Source organism: Pongo pygmaeus, chromosome 13 (assembly GCF_028885625.2).
Source record: "Pongo pygmaeus isolate AG05252 chromosome 13, NHGRI_mPonPyg2-v2.0_pri, whole genome shotgun sequence".
Taxonomy (NCBI): Eukaryota; Metazoa; Chordata; class Mammalia; order Primates; family Hominidae; genus Pongo; species Pongo pygmaeus.
The window spans coordinates 74625607-74653033 of record NC_072386.2 but is presented as its reverse complement, the minus strand read 5'-3'; the positions used below and the strand labels follow the sequence as shown (position 1 = coordinate 74653033).

Below are 27427 nucleotides of genomic sequence, written 5' to 3'. Positions count from 1 at the left end.
ATGAGAGCAGAGGTGCTGCTGGAGCTACCACTTCTTCCCAGAGGACTGTCCAACTTCCCCAAAGTGTCATACTGCACACAGAGATCCAGCCCTTGGCCTGCAATGTTTTTTCAGAGATCCAGTCTCTACAGAGGATGCTCTGAGTCACTGAGACAGCTTATTTCTAAGGCACATGCCTATGTTTTTCAGTGATTTGGAAAAGGTACTGACCCTTGAAGGTCATTATCACAAGGCATGAACAAATTCTGTGTATAATCTTTCTGCTCAAATTTTAGCTATGTAGTATTGATTCAAGAATGCTAGATTGGGCCAGGCGTGGTGGCTCACGCCTGTAATCCCAGCTACTCGGGAGGCTGAGGCAGGAGAATGGCATGAACCCAGGAGGCAGAGCTTGCAGTGAGCAGACAGCACGCCACTGCACTCCAGCCTGGGCAACAGAGCGAGACTCCGTCTCAAAAAAAAAAAGAATGCTAGACTGTGTGTGTATGTGTGTGAGAGAGAGAGAGAGCGAGAGAGAGAGAACAAGGTTTTCTTTTTTGAAACGCCAACCTGAAAGAGTTAAGAAGCATCTAACATTTCCATGTCCCCAAAGCAAAATATGGAAAAGAGCCCATTCTCAGTGCAATGTCAAAAACTGTGCTTCAGTAACATTTTTGAAATTGAGAGAAGAGATTCCACTATTCATGGGGCAAATGCATCTCGCAAACCTGGCTTCATCCAGCATGCCCATCCATTTTTGCATGTTGGGTCTTTTTTCTAAATTATGATTCAATTCTATTTTAAGAGATTCAGAAAATATGGTGGTAACAACTTGGGCAAAATCATCTTCTGAATTTGGCACTGTAAGGGCAGAATTTTTCTAAGGGTGGAACCATAGCCAGATAGCAATCAGAAGCTGGAAAATCCTGCTATCAACCCTATTTATAAAAATCATCTCTGTTTTAGTACCATGGCTGATTGTCATTTTACTCAATTATGCAAGGCTTGGCTGGTTCCCTGAGTCCCTTGGCAATGCACTGAGGCCATGAATATCGGTGGCAGCTTCCCTCACTGACAATCCCTCTTCTTCAGGTTCATTTTGACAAGCATATTTGCCCGATCACTGAGCATTGCTATTTTCTTACTCCTACTGTCTGCTTTGTAGTTCCATTTCTTCTTATTCCTGGTGAATTTCCTGACACCCCAAAGCTGCCATCTTTTCTGAAGATACTCTTAAGGGAGAGGGCTCCTCCAGAACTATAGCGAGATACTGCCTGGAGTACATATTGATTCAGAATTGGAAATAATGCACTAGCATGAAATAAATTTCAGCACAGAACTGAGAAACTAGTGATGGTGAAATAGAAGAGCAAAAACAAAAGAAAAATCAAAATTCATATGAAATGCTTCAGCAAAATATTTAGGTCAATGGAAAACTAGTAAGAGAGGCAAGAGGGCTTATTTGAAATCATTGGTGTGATAGAATATTGTAGGACGTGACAAATGATCATCCATTTCAAAGTATAGGTGGTTTAGGAGAGATGAGGTAAAATAGAGGTTGTGTTCTTTTTAAAAGTACTGATCTTATATTCTTCTTCTCATATATTTTAGAGATCATAGAAACAGTGTCTTTGTTAAGGTGAAAGACAAAATATAGAAGAGATTATTATGGTAAGACCTCACTATGCCCAATTCCCACCATAGTGTTTAAAACACAGAGGGAAATTTAAAAACTCCCAAACCAGTTAACCAAGATGCACGAGAATGTTTGATTAATATGCCTGAGTTCCTCTGGGTTAGGATCACTGTGGCAAGATCTGTTGCAAATGGAGAATCTTTAGTCTCCTGATGGCTTCTGGATGTGCACTGTCCAATATGGTAGCCAACAGTCACAGGTGGCTAGTGATGATTTGAAATGTGGCAAGTCCAAATTGAGATGTATTTTAGGTAAAAAAAAAAACTAACAGATTTTGAGACCTTGCTATAAATAAAATAATATAAACTCTCTCATTAATATTTTATATTAATAGTACATTGAAATGATAATATAGATATGTTGAGTTAAATAAACTATATTGATTAAATAAGTTTCATATGTTTCTTTTTACATTTTAAGTATGCATACTAAGAAGTTAAAAATTACAAATGTGACTCGCAATAGTGGCTTACATTATGCTTCTGTTGGACTTCATTGTTCTATAAAAGCCACCTCCATAGGCTATTAGTGAGCCAACTTTTTTCTTGGGAATGTTGGAAAACATTTCTAAACTATAAAATTGAGATAGAATTAAGGTAGACACACTTATAAGTTTGTTACAGGCAATGATTAACCACGCATTTAGAACAAGCCTTGATCATAATGCTGCATGCTGCATGAACTTCTAACGATAGGATCTTTTCTAAAAATAGGTAGAGGAAGTGTCTATCAAATTCTTACAAAATTCAGCTTTGGAGGAGTGTATTTTAATGAATTCATGGATAGAAAGAACTTGGTAGAAATAAAATCTTAGAAACTAGAGAAAGTGCAATAGGTAGCTTCCCAACATCCCTACAAATGTAAAAACTCATTAAATGATTGTATGAAGAGGATAATGATCACAAACACTCAGATTGTGCTTGCTATGTGCTAGAAAACAATACTCTATGTATATCAACTCAGTTAGTTGTATATAACTCCTTTGACAGGACTTTAATTATGTACCAACTGACAACCTCAAATACATGATTTATAGCCAGGGTGTTCACTGCTATCTTTATTTTCTCAGCCATACTGGCTCTTCCAGCTCAGATCTAACAAGGCAACTATCCAAAGGGAAACAGGAGGTTAAGTTCTGATTCACATACTTTAAACTATTTGCAATAATATGGTGGATAAAATAGACGGTTTATACTTGCATATTATATCAAGTTGCATTTTAGAAATGTTATGTCTTTGTACAGGAAACTAATTCGTAGCAACTGTCAATTAGAGAAATATTGAATCAAAAGAGAGTGAATCAGAAGTTGACCTCCAATGTGGACAACTGCAATATATTTACAGGCTTTAAATACACCAGCATAAAATTTTCCAATAAAATTTTGCTAGACATAAAGGAGCTGGTAGATCATGGTAGACCATGGTTTGATTGGGAATTCGTTCATCATGTTAAAGTAAATTAAAAAGCAGCACAACTATTTCAATGCATATGTTCCAGAGATACAAAAGTGTGAAACGAATCCTCCAGCTATGTTTGATGCCAGATGAGTCCTCATTAGAGTGAAATGCACTGTTTTGTTTTAGCTTTTCTGAAAATATGTGGATAAATAGAAGATAAGCCAGAAATGAGGGTCACCAAAGTGATTAACAATTCAAAAAACAGATCCCTGACCCAAGGTCTAAAGTTGAAATTACTGGGAAAGGTATATTGATATAGGAACTTAATAATTGGGGACTATCTAATTCAAATGCCTCTCTATCTTACAGTGCACTCCTGCATGCGTGCGTGCACACACACACACACTCTTGAGTGTGCACACCAGGAAAGAATGTACGTACCCAAAGAACAATAGAAATCTAGTCTATTAAGCAACATCTGGATAATAAAGACAATCACAGACACTATTAAAAGTTTTACAGTTTCTGTTCCTAGATCCTTATAAGTGTAGAATTGTCAGTGCTTTCTGCAACATTACGTCATGTTGACACAAACTATTTTTTTAGAGTAACACTAACAATTGTCTTCTTAAGTAACTAATCTTTTCGTCATCAATTTCCATTTTGTGGGAACAAGTACTTCACATGCCAATGTAAGTGGAAACGTGGGAAGGAGGCACCGGAAGAGGGAGGAATGGGAGAAGGACTTCACAATTAATGAAGACGTGAAAAGTGATATGATGACTGTCATAAAAAATAAAAAGAAATAATGAAAAGAGCCATCTGTCTTAGAAATAACCTTGCCTGGGTAGAGCACTTGAGTCAACTAACTCTTGATGCTTTTTCTCATCTATGTTTTTTTTTTTTTAAACTGTTCCAGAATTGGAGAGAATGTGCTTTTCTTGTGAGCCCTTATACTGCTCTTGTACAGATTCTGAGACAAGTGGCTCTGGTTGCTTCTATTCCCAAAGGTGGCCTCTTCTGTACCATGTGACCACCTCAGATGATTGGATGGAAGGTAGGTGTCCTGGCATGAAGATTAAATGGCATTGCAGATGACTAATTGGAAGAACTGGACCATAGTATTTTCCTTCTTGGGGAATCAGCAAGTGAGTCATGGAGGCAGTGTGGGCAGTAGCTGGTATGAAAGCAGCAGGCAAATATTAGGGAGCAGCAGAGGCAAGAGACAGCTGTACTAAGCAGGGGAGTCCCAAGGAGATTCCCTGATGTCTCCTGCAGAGATGATAAAGAAGGGACCGTCACCAGGGCTGCCTCAGATCTTGAGTGAGCTTTCAGATACCAGCTCTTCTCGTCACAGGGAGGCCAAGCTCTCCTGTAATTCCTATTTGAGTTGGTCATCTTTCACTTTCTTCTGTCAGATCTCTTTCTCCCTTCTTTTAGTTATAGCATCTCTAATATTCCTCCAGGGAACCAATACTTCCCCACATTCAGTCCATATGGGTTGGGTAGAGTGGACCCCAACTTTCATTTCCAAGGGTCGGTATGTGACCCAGGCCTGGATAATCAGAATATTCCATTCCTCTGGCCAGAGGGTCTGGTGACACAGCCCAAGATAAGCCAATAGGAGTCATCCCTTACATTTTTGCATAGCTGTTTGCAAGGAGGAGCTCTCTTTCTTTTGAGTTGCTGGGAGGGCAGGATGTAAGCCCTGAGTCATCGCTGTCAAGTCTTTAGCAAAATGTGGAAATAACCTGCCTGAGAATTAAACCAATACAGAGGCAAGCAGAGCCAAGGGATGGAGAAGACGAGAAAGAGAATCGTTCATTCCCTGGATCTAGTGGTGCCTGAAAGCTGGGATACCCATAGGTAGGTTTTCTAGTAGCATGGATTTCTAGAAGCCAATAAATTCTTTTTTTCTGCTTAAGCCAGCTTGAGTTGGGTTTCCAATGAACATGATATTGTTCTTTTTATAAAAGCTGATGATAATATTTTGCTTGTATTCCCCTGAGGCCTAAACACTCCCTCAGGAATCCAGTATATCTTATTTCCACTTATTCCCTTGAATTAAATATCTACTTGGGAAAATATGAACATGTCTCGCATCCTTCCATACAAACGACATAACTAACACACTCCTTTATATTATTTGATAAGTGTCATTGTGTTGGATTTCCTCAATCTGGTTCACCAGGGCACATGTAAAATTCAATAAATGAAAATATGGTACCCAATGAGCACTGGACTGTGTTTAAGTCCTAGGTCTGACATTGACATTAAATGATCTCTTTTAAGCTAGGTGACCTTAGATAGGTCATTTGTCTTCTTTGGATTCCTGTTTCTTCATTGGCAAAATGGTGGAGTTAAGCTAAAGAATATCAATATTAGTTCTATATATCTATATAGTGATTCAATCATTTCTAAAATAATTTCTTGTTAGATTACATTATTCTATATATATCATCTTTACAGTTTCTTTCAGCTATAAAAGTCTATGACTATCAATAGATCATCAAATTATTTCCCTACCTAGAAATGCCAACTGTCAACTCTTTTTTTCTTTTCCTTTTTTCTTTTTTTTTTTTTTTGAGTTGGGGTCTCACTCTGTCACCCAGAGTGGAGTGCAGCGGTGCAATCTCGGCTCACTACAACCTCTGCCTCCCAGGCTCAAGCAATCTTTCCACTTCAGCCTCCCAAGTAGCTGGGACCATAGGTGCATGCCACCACACTCAGCTAACTTTTTGTATTTTTTGTAGAGATGGAGTTTCATCATGTTGCCCAGGCTGGTCTTGAACTCCTGAGCTCAAGCAATTCATCCGCCTTGGCCTCCCAAAGTGCTGGGATTACAGGCATGAGCCATCACACCTGGCGCAACTCTCTATTTATCAAAAGGCTATTATTTTCATGATCTTTTTGTTCTTCCATGCACCCACCCATCCATCCCTTCATTCATTCAACAGGCATTTCCTGCATACTACTACATATGAGGCAATGTGCTAAAAGGCACTATTGCCATTCTGGGGAATATGCCACTCTACTAGAGGAGACAGACATTCAATGCCATTCATTAAATAAGCCCAGAAATATATATATATAATTTTAAAATATTGACAAATGCTGTAAAGGACAAGTACAGATGTTTTAATAGCATATATCATGGAGATGTGACCTAGATGGAGGAGCAAATAAGGCACATCCTCCCCAAGAGGGACAACTTGAATTGAGAGCTGATGGGTGGATGGGAGTTACCTGGACCAAGAGGCTGGGTAGGGGCCATCCCGACATGGAAATGGAAGAAACATGTTGGATGCCACTTGGGGCCTGCCTCATTATGTGCTAGAGGATTTATCAGAAAACTTTTCCAAACTCTTGGTGGAGAAAAACATCATCATTTTCTCTGTTGACAAGAAAGAATTCGGAAACATGAAAAGCAAAAATCCTAAGTCAGATTCCAACGAAAGTGCTTGCTGAAGTCAAATTTTACCATTTTTTATCTTGCCAAGTCTTCTTCCTGTGCAACACCTCTGACTCACTTTAACTTACACCTTGGGGAAGTCACTCGACTTCCTTGAATCTCAGTTTTCTCATCCATAAAACATGAGGCTTGGGTTATATATATGATTTCTAAGGTCTCTCTCCTATTCAGCATTTTGTGTTTCTAGAAATACACCTGAGTTAGTGGGGAGGGGAGGAGAGACCATGACTCCCACAACGCACACTTGTGGATATATTTAAAAAGCAAAAATCAATGTGGATTCATAGTACAAGGAAATGTTATAGGAATTGCAGCTTTGGAAATACAGGTTGGATGGAGCCAAAAATAGCTAATGCATCCACAGTTAATGCGGGGAAACTGCGATGAAGCGTTTCCTTGGCAATTGACTTACTTAAAGGTAAAGTAACTCAGTTGGATCAAAGACTGGTTTCTCTGCTTCTCCTCCTCTCTATGGGTTCTTTGATTATAACTCAGTGCAAATGGAAAAAATAATGGTTGATAGATCAATTTCACTAAAAAAAACAAAGGTCATCCAAAAATATCAGGAAAGGGACAATCCGGTTGGATCCAAACAAGCAAATACTCTGATGGGAGAGGCATGCTCAGCTCTGTGTGCCCTCAAGTGTTGTGCACATGCGTTAGGATCACTTCTACCCTAAATCTCTTCCTATGGCTCCCTCAAGCTCTTAAATCATCAACACCAGAATTTACAGGAATCTGACATCTGTCAATCTGAATGTAAAGCCTTAGATTTCACACCAGAGTCAGCTCCTTCTAGAGAAGGAAAAAGGACAATAGCTGCTATTTCTTAGCATGCATAATCAATGTTGCAGGGGTTGCTAAGCAACAGCAGAAAGGCTGTCAAACATCCCTGGGTGTCTCCAATGGAAGAGGAGCAAGCCCGGCAGTCACTCCACAGAGGTGAGAAGCTGTGCAGTCCCCGGCAGCTGCATTCAGTTGGTTTCATTCCTTTAAAAAATCCCTTCATTGTGGTCAGGGCTGAACCATAGACATTTTCTTCCCAGGCTCCTTTGGATAGTCTTTGAATACACTTTCAATAGGCCTAAAGCCCTAAAAATGAGCAGGTCAGGCTGGCGAGTGACAGCTCTGTGAAAGGTCCATGGGTTATTCTGATCCAATTCAGCCTGGAGCCTGTGGAAGGTCCAGCTAGTCCCTTACGTGGCTGCAGCCTCTGAATCCCAGAGAGTTGAAATAAACATCCTCTCTGAAGCTTGAAATTACTCTAGCAAACATAAGCAAAACCTCCCATTTAAAAAAAAAATTCACATGTAAGGTCACTGACATGAGACTTCTTAAGTTTGTGACCACGAAGTTAGAATGAATTTTTAGTCTGCAGGCACTTTGTCCTCCTTATTTGAGATGACAGATGATAGTTTCATTTGAATTTCCACAAGAATGAGACTAGCAAAGAGAAGAGTTGGGATTTAACAAAGAATTAAATCCTGTTTTTCCTTTTTTTTAAGCAGCGTTGATTAAAGAAACACTCATCATAGGTCATTGCTTTGCAAATACTTACTTGGCAAAGCCAGGATGTATGTGAAGACTAGGCCCTAGGTCTGGTTCAGAGGTGGAACTAGGAATGTGATTGGGATGTAAACCAGAGAGGGGCCTCACTGACAGTGGTAATGGGACATATGCCCAAACAGAAGCATGCCGTGGGCAGGAAAGTGGAATTGCATAAGATGTCTTTTAATGCCAACACAGGTACTAGGCTAAACATCACTGTCACCAGCTGACTCTTCACTGTTAGTTGTCCAAGCCCTGAAGTCCTATTTGAGCATATGTTTGGAAGGAAATGTAACACATAAGCTGAGGGTGCCCTGGATTCAGCTACGCAACACACTCTCCTTAAAGGTATTGCAAGAAGTACAGAGAAGCAGGCACAGGGCAAGAAGTGGTACTAAGATGAAAGGCCATACCCACTGAGAAATCTGTTGGCTCTATCTCTATATCTGCGTGAGGTTTCTCAGTTATTTCTACACTCTCATCTAGGATTCCCTAGTCTCCCAGGATTTCTTTACATTCAAAGAGTCCATCTTGTGACACCCACAGAGTCTGAAGGTCTGACTTAGCTTCCTGGGTGGCAGTACAAAATATGCGCCCAGAACACAAATACAGAGTCTTAAGTTTCCTTGTCTATAATACATGGCTAGCCTAGGATTAGATGTTCCCAAAGATTCTTCCAGCTCTAACATGTGATCAAACTATGAATTTACAAAAATAGAGCTACCTTTTGGTCTCATTTAACCAAAAGGGGGAAAAAAAGATACAGTAAGAAGAAAACAGAGACTGCAGATTTAACACTGCCAAATGTTCTGAACATTTTGTGCTAAACAATGACAAACAAAACTTTTTGAGTAAGTAAAAGAAAAGAGGAAGTAATAGCAAAAGCAAGAATTAAACATCTCCAGAATGACTACAAGATTCTCACTTTGCCACCTTCTACCCCATTCACCCTCACATCTCTCTAGGATCTCCTTCCTCTCCTCTCTCCTCTCTCTCTCCCCCCCTCCATTTGTCCATCTTGGGGAGATGACGTTTATTTGAAAAATGTTTACATTTATCATTCCTAGGAAGGCCTGTTCTTTATTCACCCCAAAGTGCAGAGTTTAGGAGTCTTCTCTGAGAGTTTAGGAGTATCATGCCACCTTGGTTAGTTTCTTTTGGTGACAAAGAAAGCAAATGTACAGTTTTTCTATTTGGATAAACTTTAATAGAAACCATTTAGTCTGCCGGATGACTCCAAGAATAATTTTATTTCTCAGTTGCGCCCATTATGTATGTACTGAAACATTTTAATGTTAAGTATAACAGTAATGGAATAGACTCCTGATTTTCTAAAATGAAAAGTTGTCCTGGTTATAACTAGTAAATAAATGCCATTTGTAAAAATGTTTCCTGTTTGGCAGAAATAAAACACTTCAAAAAACTCAATCATCTTATATTAAGTCAAGAACTTACATTTTATTACATTAGCCATGTCCATATTTATTTGGAGCTTGATTCATTTTATAAATATATGCCTCTTTTAAGTGTTTTAAATATATATTACCCATTATTTTGGTGAGTTAAAAATTTTTTGAAAAATGTATGTAAAATACCTGAAGCCTTTTGTGCTACTTTTGTTCATTCTTGTGTTTTAGAGAGCTCAGTGGAAATTGGATCCCTTTCAATCATAATGCTTATCTAATCGAAGACCGGGACTCCTTTTTGAGTTTATGAGGACATGACTATGATGGAGGACTTTCAGTCTTCATTTTAGTAAAACCACCATGTCTCCTTGGGTGGTGAATTCCACAGGAGATGCCATCCAGCCCTGGATGAAATCATGCCTGTGCTATATAAAACCCTGGAGATTTGCACGCATCTGGGAGGGTCAAGGTAGGCACAGAGGCTGAGAGGGGAAGTGAAGACCACAATCCTTCCTTCCAGAACCATAAACCTGACACAAGCTTCAGCTGAGCTTGGAACTCCACAATTTGAGGAGACACATGTGAGTCTTCAGCTGAGCTTGGAACTCCACAATTTGAGGAGACACATGTGAGTCTTCAGGACTCAGCTGGTTGAATTCTGTTTGGCCCCACTGACTTCCATCCAAAATTCAGTTAGCATGGACTTGGAAGAGTAGCTCAGAGCTCTTCACAGCCTGCAGACTTGTCAGTGGCCCCTGAGAAGAACCTCTGACAGTTGGATGTGCCCCAAATGTCCTTTCGACTGTCCATTTAGTTTAAAGGAATTTGGATACATCCACCATAGCAGGAACAATTTACTCCTGCATTGGCCACCAAAATATAATAAAATAGAGTTAAATTTCCACACGTAAGTGTGATCATGGTTAATGAGACATTCTGGAATGTTCTCTTACCTTCACTGCCACCAAGATCTTGTCCTGCTCAGGACAGAGGTTATAGCATTCAGCTAGGAACACTTTTCCAAAGGCTCCTTCGCCTAGCTCCCTTTTCAGAACAATGTTATGTCGCTTGATGTGCTGAACAACTGCAAAACAAAGACAGAATGGAAATTGGAATTGAAGCACGCGGAGGTGAAGGTAGCGGGTGAAGAGTTGGTGTCCTGTACCTGAGCTTCCAGGCCCAAGAGTCTCTCGTCTGTGCACAGTGAACCAAAGAAGCTGGGTGTCCATCTTCACAGTCCACCCCAAATGGCTGGGCGGAGGTTTCATCACCTTATTCTCCAGAACATAGTTACTGTTTCTGATAAAACCAAAGTAGATACCTAGTTGCTGACTGCAAAATATCCTTGATAAACTTTATAGACTAAAAAAAGGGAGGAATGAGAAATTCACATTAATGGCAGGCTTCTTATAAGCCACATGCTTTGCATATATTTGTTAGTAGTGTGTCCAGTGGGGCAAAGCAGAGAGATAGCTAGCAATCCTGAATTCTTGGTTAAGCCATGTCAGATTCCTAAGGGAGACAGAGTCAGAGGATACAAAAGGAAAACTCAAGATCTTTGCATTGTTAATTAAGGTTTTGGCCTCACCTCAGTTTTAGCCTTCTAGTGGGGTGGGCTAAAATATGGTTGGGCCTCACTGACTTCCTTTGTTTGGATCAGAAACATCTAGATGTCTGCATTAAGGACTAGCTTCCTTAGCCTGGTTTTAAAATCATGGCTCAGTCTTGGCTCTCCAAGGCCAAGAAGAGACAAAAACAGATGAATCCCAGGACAAGAGAATGTTCCTCCCTACAGTCTGGAGCAGCGATGGCTCAAGTCATTCATCCATACACCCTCTTGATGCACAAGGCAGGAGGCAGTTAAGGATTCTCAGAAGCTCATTGGCTGCAAGGTGGAAACCAGAGAGGGAGCACACCAAAGGACAGAGGTCATGGAGGAGAGGCCCACAAGGAGACCCTTCAGAGGACAGAAGTACATGTGAGCTGTGCCTCCTCACTCAGCACGTTAAATGTTGAGTCCCTTAGCACGGGAGTTTCACTGGGTCTTGGCTGGTATTGTTTTCTGAACTCCTTGTTGCTGAATGGTAGTGCATTAAAAAGAGATTGTGATGCCCTCTAGAGCTTGGAATGTGTGCCCAACTATATTCTCTAATTTCAATCTCACAATCCTGTGACATAATCCTCTCTGCATTTTACAAATGGGAAAACAGTCTGCAGGAATTTCCAAGATTCACAGTTTGGGAATGGAATTGGGATTTGAACCCGAGTCTGTCTGATTCCAGAGTTCATGTGTTTTCTTCTACTTCACAAAGTCTCTTTTCAATTGTAAACTGTACTAAACATGAGCAGAGACTTAATTTATAAGAGAAATAGAGAAAAAAGTAAAAACAATTGCCAGGCTTCCTCTCTGCTTAGTTCATCCTTCAAAGCCCCGTTCAAATTCTTACTCTCTCATAGAGCTTTCCAGGACCACTCTGACCACCAAAGACCTCTTTCTGTGAACTCACATTCTGTCATGGCTTGTTCGTATTCTGATGTATCCCGCAATTATATCACATCTGTAAGCCCCCAAGGTTAAGAGCGAGCCCTAAATATCTCCTGATGCCTCGTGCAACTCAAAGTAGAGATTTAGTACTGTGGTGTAACTTGATAACATTTTTTAAAACATTTTTTTAATTGATTGTGAACTGCATTATAAGAAAATATAAACCATATCTCTGCAGTTTAATTTAAACTGCAGTAAATAATAATAATAAAATGGATACCTATGGACCCACCATCCCATTTAAGAAATAGAATATCACCAGTAACTCTGAAGCACCAATGTGTTCTTTCCTGATTGTACCTACATTCCTACTTATCGCCCAGAGCTTGTTCAGCTTCACCTGTTTCTGAACCTACGTTAAATGGAGTTATACAGTACGAATTCTTGCAGATCTTACATCTCTCTCTCAACAGTGTCCTTGAGATTGGGCTGTATTGTGTGTGTAGTATGAATTATTTCCCTTATACCACTGTATAATATTCTGTGGAGGGACTGTACCACCATTTATTTATCCATTCTATATTGATGGACAGCCTGCTCAGTTTCTTTTTGGACACAACTTTATAGAAAATGCAAGTGGTAATTAAGATTTTGATTTAATGGGATTTTTCTTTCCCCCCGATAATTCATGTGGTTCAGAGCTGTGAATGCCTTTGTGAGCCTCTGGGAACTCAGGGTGATAAAAATCAAAAGGTCTTTTTATGAGCAACAATATGGATGAATATAAGAACGTATATTAATTTCTCATGCTCCAGTGAGGACGACTGAATTTAAGAGGAGAGAAATGTGTTCATTAGGGAGAGTGCCCATATAAAGACACAAATGCAATTCTTGCAGATAATTAGCTGCCCTATTTAAATCTAATATTTAACTCCCTGGTTGTCACATGTTCATTGAGAATTAAATTCCCACTTGATTTATTTCTCACTCTAACCAGAGCAAGGCAAGTATTTAACTTTTTTTTTTTTTTTTTTTTTCTGCATTTTATTACATACCTTCTTTCTTTTCGCAGTCCAAGCAGGAGAAAAATTTGATGGAAAATAAGTTTTTAAGGCCAAGGCCACAATTTCATCATTTCCAAAACTAAAATTGATTAAAGCAGTTTTCTCACGTTGACCTTGAAAGCAGGAAATCTGCATCTTTTCTTTAGGAAATGGGCTACTATATTTGCATTTATCTGCTTTGTTATGTTTTGGGGCACTGATCATCTGAGCAGTGTCCTTTTGCCACTGTATTCTCTCTAAATGGAATAAATTTCTCTCTCTCTCTCTCTCTCTCTTTTTTGAGACAGAGTCTCGCTCTGTCGCCCAGGCTGGAGTGCAGTGGCACAATCTCGGCTCACTGCAACCTCTGCCTCCCAGGTTCAAGCGATTCTTCCGCCTCAGCCTCCTGAGTAGGTGAGACTACAGGTGTGTGCCACCACACCTGGCTAATTTTTTTGTATTTTTAGTAGAGATGGGGTTTCACCATATTGGCCAGGCTGATCTCAAACTCCTGACCTCGTGATCCACCCACCTTGGCCTCCCAAAGTGCTGGGATTACAGGTGTGAGCCACCGCGCCTGGCCAAATTTCTCTTTTTTAAGACTGAGCTACTTAGGGGCACAGGAATTTTATATTTGTATTCCTGACAGGGCCTCACAGTGCTGTGCATACAATTGGTGCTTTATAAATATCTGTGAAAAAATATGTTTAATAATGATAACCACAGACAAGTACTACTTGACTATGTTATTTGAGTTAATTGAGGTCAACTCTTTTAAGCATGTAGGTGATAAAGTAGCTGTATTCTCTGAGATGGCAGCAGTGGGAAGAACATCTAATCTGAAGCTTTCCCGTCATTGAGCTAAGAACGTCTTCCCATTCTCCTTTAAGAAGGCATCAAAACTCACCCCAACTTGCCCATTTTCCATTTCCCTACAACACCACAGGAAGCCTCTAGTTATCCAGACACTATCCTCCCAATGTGGATCGCTTATGCCCCTTCAGCTCCCCTGGACACCCCTCCACGGTGTACTCTGAGCACACTGCCTGTGACTCCACAAGCTCCTTATTTCCTCAACTCTCCTTAAACATCCCTTTACCTCCCTGATTTAAATAAAACCTCGGCAATGCACCAAGGATGCCCAAGCCTCTCAACTGGATGCCATCTCTATCCCTCATCCACTGGTACTTCAGGGCTTACACACCTGATTTCTGATCCTTTACACCCTCTCCCCCCCTGCTAGAGCCCCAGCTGTCTTGAAGCTTCTATCTTAGGGAGCCGTTACCCTGCACCACCTCTGCTGACATCTCGGTTGCTCCTCTTACCCACTGAGCTCTGGGCCCACATTTTCCCTCTCCACCCTACCAGTGCCTTCCTTCTCAGGGCCCGAGCTCAGAAAGGCTCAGTAACCTGCCTAAGCTGTAACAACACTGGGCTGCCATTTCTCCTCCACCTTTCAACAGTGGAGCTAAGAGGCCAGACATCCAAAGGTTTAGTTTGGCTGATTGTGTGACATTAGGCTAACTTTTCCTGAGAGTAAGACTTTTGTAATGAAGGAAGCAATGCCCTGATTCACATTCTGGACAAACTCCTATCTCATTGTGGTCTAAGACTTTGAATATCACTGTCTTGAAGGGCTCTGTGGACATTTTTGATTCACTTTACACAAAATAACCTGAGTGAAGCATGCCTAAGGATTCCATGATAAATAAGCTATCACATAAGCATGCAAAATTCTCACATGCTTCCTTTCTCTGTGATCAGCCAATCTGCTGCTCTTAACTTTGGAGACTTGAGCAAAATCACCTTAAACCCAACATAAGCAACTCTAATAAGAAATAAATAAGAGGCTGGGTGTGGTGGCTCACACCTGTAATCCCAGCACTTTGGGAGGCCGAGGTGGGCTGATTACTTGAGGTCAGGAGTTTGAGACCAGCCTGGCCAACATGGTGAAACCCTGTCTCTATTAAAACTACAAAAATTAAACGGACATGGTGGCGTGCACCTGTAATCCCAGCTACCCGGGAGACTGAGGCAGGAGAATTGTTTGAATCCGGGAGGCAGAGGTTGCAGTGAGCAGGGATCGTGCCACTACACTCCAGCCTGGGCAACAGAATGAGACTCTCTCTCAAATTAAAAAAAAAAAAAAAAAGAACCAAACTCTACCATGAATGACTTCATAGATTTGAAGGAAAACTCAAAACAATCACTTATTAAAACAAAAAAAAAGTTTTATAGAAAAATTTCTGTGTAAAATTCACCCTGCCAAAGGAAAAGGAGGAATCAAATAAGAGCTGTAGGAAATACACCACCAAACTCGTGTGATCTGCACCCTGTCTGGGCAACTCTGTCACTGATGGAATTTTTCAGAATGGAAATGTGGTGCCCTTGGTCATTTGTCCCATGAGTGCCAGAAGTGAACTGACTTCCGGCTTTGTGTTCGTATCACATTAGAGTCCTGAAAAATGCATTGTGTCGCAATGTGTCTTCAGCAGTTGACATAGATGCTTGTAGTTTCAGATTGCTTAAATCAAATTCTGGTATAGATTCCTCCCAGAAGTACATATTCTATATATACACACAGGCAATAGATAAAGTATTATTCCATGTCTATACCCATTGCTATGAAATCTAAAACTAATAAAAAGTAAATATAACTTTATTCATTTAAGGTCTCAGATAGGAAATGTGCCTTTCCCATTTCCTCAATAATGGGGTTTCATAGATACTCTTGGCCCAGTGGACTTATTCCACTAAACATATGGACTTTCAACAGAGACATTTATTCAGTATCTAATATATGCCAAGGACAAAGCAACCTTCAGTTAAAAAGAGAGAGATCTTAAAGTTTTCAGGAGAAAGATTAAAAGTAATATACTCTAAAAGATAATGTCCTGTACTGGGAGTTCCCGAAATTCTCTCTCGGTTTCCCTGTGGTCCTAAATGCAGAGCCTGCCTTTAGCAGTTCCATCTCCCAGGACTGAATACTGTGATAGGAAAAGAACTTAAAGATCATTGAGACCGGCTCCCTCAGGTTTGACAGATCAGTGAGAGGCTTGGCACAGTGACATGACTTTCCCGGGGCCACACAGCTAGAAGGTGACCGAGCTAGGATTCAGGTTCCCTCCCTCTCAGAAAAGCAACCCTTGGACTCTGAAATAGAGGACGCTGATTCATACTGAAGACAGACAGGGTTTCCTGACATTAAAGTGAAAACAGGTATTTCATTTAGTTAATATCTTTTCTACTGGAAATACTTGAAACACTCATGTTTATCATCTGAAATGAAGCACACATCTCATAATAAACAATTTCATTAGAAAACTACTGACAAATATAAAATATGAATGTTAAAAGCAGAATGTAAATGTTAAATACTTCAAAAAATGCTTGAACTTGATATAAAATAAAATTAACAAAAATGATTTTCCAAATATCTTAATGTATTAGCAGCATATTGAATCAGGTAAAATCATCCACCTTATAAAAACAAATTTGTATGAAAGATAGAAACTATGTTTTAAAGTTTCACCTACATTTTTATTAAGATACAAGTTGGTACTAAAATTAAAAAATAAATGCAATTAAGACCACAGACATAAAACACACCAGAACAAGAAAAGGCTACATATTCATAAATAATATTAAGGATGAAATAGAGCACGTAACAAGACTGAGCCATTCTGAAGCACCTCTCAGCAAAAATTCCCAATGTGCATTATCATCAATTAATTTCATATCCCTCTGAATGAGGTCAATAGTCACACTTATTTTACAGATGACACCTCAGTTAATTGACTTACTTGTGGCCATAGAGCAATCCACTTACTTATCCTTTTCCAAGTACTGTTTCCAATGAAATGAGGAAATAGGGAGGGAACAGGGTGCCTAACCTGTGCTGACTGCTATTATGGGCCAGAGAATGTGCTGAGAGATTTACAGGACTTATCAATTGTCATAGCAATCTGGAAGGGTATTCTTACCTCCATTTTCAAACTAAGGAAACAAAGAGGAGGACTGGATTAGCTAAATAACTCATGTGAGATTGTATAATTAGTAAGAGGCAGGGTTTGAATTCTTTCCACTACAACATACCTTGCCTTGGCCTTCTTACAAAAAACAAGCGAAAGAGAAAGCATATGATTTCAGCTGTGCCTCTCTAGGAAATCAGAGGTCTATTTCTATCAATTTAGTTCAATAAACTTTTACTATGTACCTACTAAAAGTGCCTCAGCATTTTCTAGGGCCTAGAAAAAGAGAAGAGTAAAATAATCCCTGTCTTAAAGGACCTTATAACCTAAAGGGCAGAAAAACCCATGTACATATATCTTTCATGCCATTTACTTACATCTTTGCTCCATTCACAAAAGATTTTAGGTACTATAAATGACACAAAGAAAAACAAAAACTGTAATAATAACTGAAGTCGAGAGAAATAAAATAGGAAGTTAAGACAAGGTGTTAAGTAGAAATGCAAGCATGAAGATTCTTGGGTCCTCAGTGGTTATTAAACTTAAGTCATAATTTGATCCTAAGCTTGCTGGAAGGAGAAGCCAAAAAGAAAACACAATAATTTACAAAATTTTGGCTACTCATAAATAAAAACACAGGGATCCCTTCTTCATGAAGTAAGATTCTTCATGACAGTTTGTTTTCAAAGGAACGTTTCAAATCGATTTTACAAAAGGGATGCTGAAAGGCACAATGATCAATGTCCTCCAAAATGTCTCCAGAGTAAGAAGTGAGTTTCCTAAAAATAGTACTCATAACAGAGATCAATAAGAAATGAACACATGACACAAAAGCTGTCTTCAGCCAAGGCATTGTATAAGGAGTCCACAGCTCTTATCATAAGGACATCAAAATAAACACCTATGGGCATACTCAAGAATGCTTTGGGCATGGAGTTGACAAATAGGTGTAATTTCCCCTAATCCACTGCTGAGCCTGGAATACATGAGACAACCAAAACTATTTTATTAACAAATAATAATGCAAGCATGTAAAAATAGATGAGTAATTGAATAAGAGAAAAAAATGGTGAGAAAGAGAACACTTAAGAGGGGAGAAGAGAAAGAACCAGGATGAGGAGAAAGAAAAGTCCAGAGTGGATTTAGGAAAGAGTGATTTATCTTGGTTTTTCTGAAAGAGGAACAGCAGGCAACATGCCATAAAAAAAGAAAGAAACTGGGCCGGGTGCGGTGGCTCATGCCTGTAATCCCAGCACTTTGGGAGGCCAAGGTGGGCGGATCACCTGAGGTCAGGAGTTCAAGACCAGCCTGACCAACATGGAGAAACCCTGTCTCTACTAAAAATTCAAGATTAGCAGGGCATGGTGGCACATGCCTGTAATCCCAGCTGCTTGGGAGGCTGAGGCAGGAGAATCGCTTGAACCCGGGAGGCAGAGGTTGCATTGAGCTGAGATCACGCCATTGCACTCCAGCCTGGGCAACAAGAGTGAAACTCCATCTCAAAAAGAAAGAAAGAAAAAGAAAGAAAGAAAGAAGAAAGCAAGAAAGAAAGAAAAAGAAAGAGAAAGGAAGGAAGGAAGGAAGGAAGGGAAAGAAAGAGACTGGATTATGGAGGGCTTTGAATATCTCGCTAAGTAGTTCAGACAAGTTCTGGCACTAATAAATATGACTTCCTTCTCTGTGCCTCCCCTTCCTCATTGTTAAATAAGGGAGTTTGGACTACATGGCATCTTAGGTCTGCCCCAGCTCACACACTCCACAGCCATGAGTCCATGATTTTACATTATATATGTGAGTCCTGGGGAGCTGTTGAAGACCTTTGAGCATGTAAGAAGTGATCAGGGCAAGTCTTTAGAGAGATTCATCTGGCTGGACTAAAACTGGAAGCAAGGAAGCCAGTGAGGGCATAGCACTAGAACTTGTCCTCACAGAGGCTGGTACAGAGCTGAGGGCAGGCTCCATCCCGTCCCTCATCCATCTTTCCTCTCCGGCCTCTTGCCTGTCAGAAGTCCACAGCTCAGCAAGACTCTTGTGGGAGGTGCTGTCCCCAGCCACAGAAGCTGCAGTCAGATCTGTGACCCCAAATGGTACAGAGGATGTCACCAAAAACAAATCCTCAGAGAATGACTATGAGGAAAATCAGGGAAAGACAGAAAACAAGATGAAAATGAACTAATCAGAGGCAGGAGAGGGCCATGGATCACGACCACGAAGACAACAGAAGGCAGCCTGCCCTGGGTGGTGTCCTGAATGGGAAGTGAGGAAACGGAAGCCAGGACTGAAGAATGGAGGCCAAGCCTGTGGGAAACTGGGGAGGGGGCGGAGGATGCAGGGGCAGACAGGTCCATCTAGAGACAGCACCATGGCTCCAGCACATGGGGGTTAGGGGCTGTTGTGAGGTTTGAGAGTATTTGTAAGTTAAGAGGAATACTTGAGGGTTAGAAATAAAATAGCTCCAAAAAAAAAAAAAAAAAAAAAAAGAAGAAGAAGAAGAGAAGAGAAGAAGGCAGAGGAGATAACTGCTGGAAGAGATTCCTAGGGAAGGTGCAGAGAGGGCAGTGGGGTGGGGGCGCAGAAAAACTCTGAACAGAGAAGAGAGATTTTCAGTGAGCTAACTTCTGAGGGCCTCAAGCCCTCATAGCACTGGGGCACCGAAGGAGCAAGTGGACCTTCAGAGATTCCCAAGGGGCCTAGGCACTTGAGCCATCCTAAGCCTCTCCATTTAGCCTTGCATTTATTTGGTGCAGTGATCGACTAGAGAGCCTGCTGCAAATCAACTTTACATTTCTGGGAGGGCACCAGGGACCTATAGATGCCTCATACAACATCCAATGCCAGCAAATGGCCCTTTCCTCACTAGACTAGTGTTTAATACCCCAAATGAGAGCAAGTGTCCATAGGAGTGGAGGGAGAAAGGATTAATTTAACCTGCACGTTACAGCAGATAAAAGCAATGGAATTATTTGAAGCTAAATTCCCAAAACTTCTAGAAAAAAGCCAAGGGGGGAAAGCCCCAGAAATCTTTCAAGCTGTTAGACTAAAAAGAACACCACATTTCAAAATACACATACGGTACATCCTTCGCTTTGACATCCCCGAACAGCCAAAATTATATCTGTTCTACACACTGGCATGTGGTAGAATTGGATTGATTTGCCCTGACAGCTCTCCCCGCTGGAACAATACTTGTCAGTCAGTCCCGGCAATGTTTGTATTTTCAAGAATCATTATGCAGCGTGATTGTACAAAATCCTGGCAGGTGGGCCAGACAGTCTTATCTCTGACTTTGTGTCCCTGTGCCCTAAAGTTCTTCCTGCTCTCAAGGCTGGAAAGCCTCATGCTTTCAACCCTTGTACCTCCCACACTGTGTGCATAAACCTCCTTTTTTTACTCTTTCTTTCTTTTCTTTCTTTCTTCCCTTCTTTCTTTCTTTCTTTCTTTCTTTCTTTCTTTCTTTCTTTCTTTCTTTCTTTCTTTCTTTCTTTCTTTCTTTCCTTTCTTTCTTCCTTTCTTTCTTCTTTCTTTCTTTGAGACAGGGTCTCACTCTATCATACAGGCTGGAGTGCAGTGCAGTGGCATGATCACAGCTCACTGCAGCCTCAACCTCCTGGATTCAAACAGTCCTCCCACCTCAGTCTCCCAAGTAGCTGGGACTACAGGTGCGTGCCACCACGCCAGCCATAAACCTCCATTGAGGTCTCTTTGCTGGTGTCTGCTTTATCCCTGGTATCCTCCACTCCTGTGCCCTCCCCACGAAAACTTTTCTTCTTTTAACAATTTAAACTAGTAGCTACTACAGTTTTTTGTTTGTTTTTGTTTTTGTTGTTATTTTTTTTTTTTTTTTGAGATGGAGTCTCATTCACGCTGTCGCCCAGGCTGGAGTGCAGTGGCACGATCTCGGTTCACTGCGACCTCTGCCTCCCGGGCTCAACCTCCCAAGTAACTGGGATTTTTTAGGTGTGTGCCACCATACCCAGCTAATTTTCGTATTTTTAGTAGTGATGGGGTTTTGCCATATTGGCCAGGCTGGTCTCCAACTCTGAGCTCAAGTGATCTGCCCGCCTCGGCCTTCCAAAGTGCTGGCATTACAGGCATGAGCCACCACACCACGCTGCTACTACAGTTTTCTAATTGACTTCTTTAAGTAAGTTGGCTTTTACCAATGAAACTCTGAAGGAATGTTCCCATGGTGGAAGAAATCTTTTGTTTTTGGTGGGGATAAATTAAAAAATCACACCAGTGGTTATTCAGAGGCTTCCCTGACCTGTATCTTAATGAATGAACATTTTATTTTTACATAAACATATGGAGTATCTTCTCTGTGCACATACTCTAACCAGGGCACAGGAATAGGTAAGAGAAATATATCAATGACAATAACACAATCAGAATGTGATAAACAGCGATAACAGTGACAAGCAAAGTGTTCTGCAGCTGGGCAACTCAGAAAGGCTCCATGGAGTCATTGGGGCCAACTTTACAAAAACAGCCTGGAGTTTTTAATGGGGAACGCTCTGAACAGAGGAAGGGGCAAGTGCTCAACCTATTAAGAGGCTGGTGGGCATTTTTTGAGGTCCGGAACTCCATGCAAGCTTCCCAGGCTGCTCTCCTCAGCTGTAGACTCTACCCCAATTCCATAGAAGGCAGAGGCTCAGCAGCATTCACAACCACTGATACATGGCCGATGTCTGAAAGGCGGAGGGTCACAGGCAATATTTTTGGAGGCATCCCAAATGGCTTCCATCTCTGAATGGTTTTCAGATCGGTTAATATGCAAAGCAGAGTCCTGTGCTATTTCCTCTTTAATATGCTTATTTGAGAGCTCTTATTTTAAAAGGTAGTGTTAATATCTATTTTCCTGAAAGGATTTTGCAATACTTCCAAAACCTTTCAAACCAACCTACTTTCCCCCACTCCTTCATTTACCATTTAATCATCTAAGGGAAAAAGAACTGTGTTTGGTGCTGTGGAAGACTCAAGGATGAATAAGAGGAAGGGGAAGTCAGTGGTTGTTAATTGCACATTAGCTGTGTGCTGGGCATGTTTTAGGCATTGGGCATGCATTTTCTGATTCAAACATCCTGATGGGCCTTGGGAGAGACATCACTGTCCCCATTTTGGGGATGTAGTAACTGGGTCTTGAAGACGTTAAGGAAGGTGCCCAAAGTTATGCAGCTGGAAAGTGGGCAAGGCATGCCAGAATTGCTTCAAAGCCCACACAGTCTCTCCCTACAGAACACGATTCTTTTGCTCAAAAGATGGAGAGTCTAACAGAGAGATGAGATAAGTATACAAATAAAGTTGTAAAAGGCAGAATGTAAAAACTGCCATAACACATGTAAAAAATACTGGGTTAAGGGTATTAGAAGAAGCAAATCCTTTGAGCATAGGGTTTGTGGTTGGAAGATGTGCCCCTTGAACTCTCTCTAGTAAGCTGAGCAGAACTTGAAGTGTTGGTTGGAAAGAGAACATTGTTGGACACAATGAATTGTGACATTTCCAGGATGGCAGGATGCCACTGACCCAGTCATATGCTGGGCTTTCAGTGAAGACGTGTCCACATGAAAGATCAAAATCTGAAAACTATTTCAGTTGAATCAAATGAAATTTCCATTCATACAGGTTAAAAATGAACCAATATTTGCTATTTCATATAGCTCAACCTAATTTATCACTAAGTCATATCTTCACACACACAACCCCTGAATTTTAGGGAAAAAAAATCCATAGTTTTTTTTTTTTATTTTAAGAAAAATATTTAAAAAGCAATACATGCACATAACAAGCTAAGTAGTACCAAAGAGTTTAAGATGGAAAGAAATTGTTCCTTTCCACAATCCTTTCTGTCATTGGCCCCACTCTCCTGGGCAGCCAATTTGAACACATTTGATTTTTGGTTTTCTGGGTATTATGTCCATAACTCTAATGAATATGCTTATAACTTCTGCTCAGGTTTTCTCACTTATTAATTCCCCACTACATAGAGGAGGATTTAGCTTGCACTATCTCTTATCTCCTCCCAAGAATTGGGAGTTGCATTATTTTTTGTTCTATTAACTATCTTTCATCCTTATATCTTTATTCCAGCCATATCCTGACACTACTTTTCTGAATAGCTCTTATAAGAATATAAGAACAGTGCAGGCAGGAAAGACAAAGGCTGCATAAAATCAGTGGAATATTACTATAGCCTGTCCCCAGAAGTCAAATAACCCTTTCTCTGCAGCCACCAGATGTATTTTTTTTTTTGTCCCCTGCCTCTTTACACCCTCCATATCAATGAGTTGCAAAATCTCTGGTGTGAACTCATGTCAAGAATCACTGGTGTTAAAAGTAGTTTATGAGCTGAGGGCAGATTTATAAAGTGAGAGTCACAGTGCTTGGGTTCCTCTCCTCTGTCTTGAGATAAGGACTTGTTTTGTATGCTTCTGTCAGCTGGAAGACTGCCACACTTTGCAGTCCATGCTACAAACTCAGCTTTTGAGGACAGTAATAAGAACTGTACAATAAAGTCACAATTACCTAATCATACTGCTTCAGAAAAAAGAGAATTACTCCACCCATTGGGCTTTGGGGTCCTTTGGGGTCCTGGTGAAGATACTGCAGAGGGTCAGACTAATCTGGCTGCTGTTATGGCTCCCACATTTTGTCATGAAGTCCCTTCTCCTGGGAGAGCTTCAGTGATGCTATTATGCAGAGAACTACTTACTCTGGGTGATAAAAAATTCTGTTCTTATATGTTAGTATGAACCATTTACATCTGGGATTGGCATGGTCTAAAGTACTAAAATGGCATCAAATATTCCGGGTAGATTATATTGGAGAAATTCACTCAAGAATAAGCCAATGTTAAATTATACTGAAATTTATGCTGAAATTGAGGAAGTAATCTGCTGATGACACTGTCCCTGTGGGGATGGCTGAAAGATTCTAATGCTTCCAGCAGCACCTCCTTAGAAAGGTATTGAAGAAATTCCTTTAGATTGGTGAGGTGAGGGCATCAGTTGGCCTCTTACCCATAACGGTGAAGTGAAGGGCAATGTAAGTCCTAATGGATGAGATTTTTCAACAGATTTCTGGAAGGGAGATGGGGGCGTGGCTTCCATATTAATGCATGAAACATAGAGTAGAAGAATCCTCACCTCAGAACATGCTGTAGTGGAGTCAGCGGTAGAGGCAGGACTGCCCCATTTGGTGGAGGCTAAAATAGCTCCAGGCTTGGGGCCAGCAGGTGCAACAGAGGGAAGGAGTGGGAAAGAGCTTAAGCACAAAGGAGGGACAACTGGATGAGTGGTGTGCACTGCCACCTCCAGTCTGGAAGAGTACCAGATAGCCTGTTATTTATCCTCAGGCCAAAAAGAGACAGGTCTCAGTCTCGCCCGCGTGGACAAGGCTCTAGGGAGAGCCTGACCTGTCAAGAGAATTAAACCGTCTGCAAAGAAAGTGAGGACCTAACATTGAACTCAGGTCTCTTCTCTGATCTAAGGTCCCCCAACCTAAGACTACTTCAGTCAACCAACAGTATTTGTAAAGAGAAAAAAAAGTCCCTCCACCTTATGAATGTGAATGTAATTATAATGAAATGAACAGGAGTGAGATCCTTGCTAGCCAATATAAAGCCACCCTTGCTGTACAAGAACCAATGAGACAAAGTAGGAAAAGTGAAAACCACAGAGGAAAGCGTCCTAGAGGCAGGGATCTGGTGGTGATAAAGTGGGGACTGAAAATGACCACAATTTTCAGGCAAGGAATAAGAGGCAGAATGGAAGCTTCAGTTCAATTGTGGCCATCAACTAACTACGTGACTTACAGAAATTCACTTACTGTATTTGTTCCCTTTGATTTCCTTTTTCTAGCTGCAAAGTGGGAATAAAAATACCTGATCCTCACAACCTCATGGGGCACTGGAGAGAACAGAATGGGAATCCTAATAAAAAGCACTCTGAACAATGAAATGTACAATAAACGTTATATGGTGCGGCCACTGCTATTTAGCAATTTGGCCCTCAAGATTATACAATGGCTCACAGATATATTTTACTGGTTCAACTTAAGTTAAATATTACAGACAAACTACAATAATAATGGGGCCTTCTGTTCTTGCAGCACTTTAAGGCTCATAAAGTACTCTCACATGCAATTTTATTTGAGCATTAAAACGACTCGGTGAAATGGGCTGTGAAAATATCTTGAGTTCCATTTTACAGCTAAGGGAACAGAGGCTTAAAGAGGTCAAGGGCCCATTCAAGGCTACATGACTTGTCAGTTAAAGAGCCAGGCCTTAAACTTGGCCTTTCAATTCTAAGTTCAGTATTCTTTACACAAGAGGAGCATACTAGGCATTCTGGAGACTAAGAATCAAGAAAGCAAAAAGTTCATCCTGGAGATGAAGCTTTGTAGATAAGACACTAATATCACTGCAAGAAACTAGACTAAAAACAGTGCCAAGCATTTGCCTTCTAGAGTGATAGGAACTCAAGAAAGAAGCTGATGTGGATGGTAACTATTGGAAAGGCTTCATAGACACAAAAGGGTCTAAGGTGAGATATGAAAAATGTATTTATCTGAATGGGCAGAGAGGCAAAGTAGGGATCTTAAAAAAAGGCAAATAGCAAGGCACTGAGGCAGGTGGTAGGACTAGGATTCCTCTGCTCAATCAGGGGTATGATGCAAGGTGGTGGCATGTAAGTTTCAGTGTATGTGTAGATAGGGGACCAGACCATACAGAGCTTGAAGGTTAGATGAGGGGGTCTAGATTTGATTGTATAAGCAGATGGGAGCTATTGTAGGTTCCTTAATGAGGGAATGGCATTATCTAAATAGCATATCATCTGGTAGCAATATGCATGGTGTATTAATTGAAAGTGCCCAGAAGCAGAGAAACAAGCTAGAAGGTTGTTGCATTAATAAAAGCATTATCATGAAGTTCTAGATTATAGTGGTAGTGATGAAAATAAAAGGGAAGCTATAAATTCTAACAACCAAGTGATTTTATAATCGGAATGAAAGAATTATTCTCTCGGCTACCATACACAACATGACTCTCAGGAACATAAATAGCTTTCTCAATCATATTTTCCCTTAACCATGCTGCCAAATTAAGTGATCACAGAGTTGCCAAAGCAAAGAGTTTGTTAAAAAAAATATAAATTTGTCATAAAAGATCCCTTATTTCATCTATTGGTCTTCTATCCCAGGCTTTTCAGAAGTAAAAAGATCACACTCATGCATAAACACCGTGTGGATCCCCTTCAGACCTCCCCAATGCAAATAACTATGGAGTCATGGTATGTGAATCCCTGCATCTAATGTCAGAAGGTGTGGTCATGTGTCACCTTTCACTGGACCCATGTCAGGCAAGGACATGCAGGTGAAGACAGGTGCAGAAGCAGATGCAAAGAAGCCCCCATTATGGAGCAAAGGAGAGGGCAAAGGAGGGGGAAAAGAGGTAGGAAGACATCAATGCGTATGACAATGCGTATGATGGCCAGCCAGTTCCTAATACCTGATTGCTTGGCGCTGTTGGAGTTTTGGTTCCTGATACTGCCTTTCTAGCACCTGTTATCTGAAGCCCTGCTCCAAAGCAAAAGGGTGAATGAATGAAAACTGTGCCTTTCTTTTGCTTGACAAGTGGGTTCACAGATGTGATTGTATTTGAACATAGCTACAGCCTCCACTTTTGTAAGTCAATTGTAATAAAGACTTACTTCCCCTTTAAATTTCAATTGCAGTGCTGTGCTTTCCATTCTCTCTTGATTTCGGTGTGTGGGCACACCCAGACACCTCACAGGCTGCACTGACAGCTGCTTGCCAGTCAATGAAGTCACATTACTCTGTCATGAGGATGTGTGAAATAAGCTGCCTCCCAGGAGGTGGGCAGAGGCATTCAGGACGCAATCAATGCAAACAGGATTTTTCTCTCTCTGGCGCCTGACTGTTTTGTTGGCTCATTGAGCAGAGGAGTGAACAAGCTTCACTGGGTGCAGAACTGTATTTAGGAAAAACCCTTTCTTTTTATTGTCATTATATGTGATAATAACTGCATGAGATTGTCACTCTTAGATTTACTCTGCTTGGATAAAGTAGGCTGCCTGCTCTTGGAAAAATCCAATAGAACTGACCTCTTTTTACCACGGAAATGTCAACAGCAATTATACAACCAGTACTCCCTAGGCAAGAACACTTGAGTCAGAGCTCCTCCAAGGGCTGTGAGAGCTGTGGACAAACTCGATCACTGTCATGATATCTTCAGCACCTCGAAGCATCTCCCTTACAGCTGAACATTACAATGCTCCATGCCATGCAGCTGTCATCGCAACCAAGAAGCTGCCCGACCCAGTGCTCCTTCCGCTGCACACGTGCTTATGGGCTGTCATCCCACCAGAATGATCTCCATCCCAGACTCCAGAAACCCAGAAACGATCATCAA

The 27427-nt window shown here is 40.9% G+C and overlaps 1 protein-coding gene across 1 annotated transcript in view; it reads right to left on the bottom strand.

The window, feature by feature from the left end:
• NTRK2 (neurotrophic receptor tyrosine kinase 2) overlaps positions 1-27427 on the bottom strand; it is a 359712-nt gene that overhangs the window by 86089 nt on the left and 246196 nt on the right. Inside the window, exon 14 of the mRNA XM_054501260.2 lies at positions 10453-10583. Coding sequence (XP_054357235.1) covers positions 10453-10583 — 131 coding nt within the window. The remainder of the gene's footprint in view (positions 1-10452; positions 10584-27427) is intronic.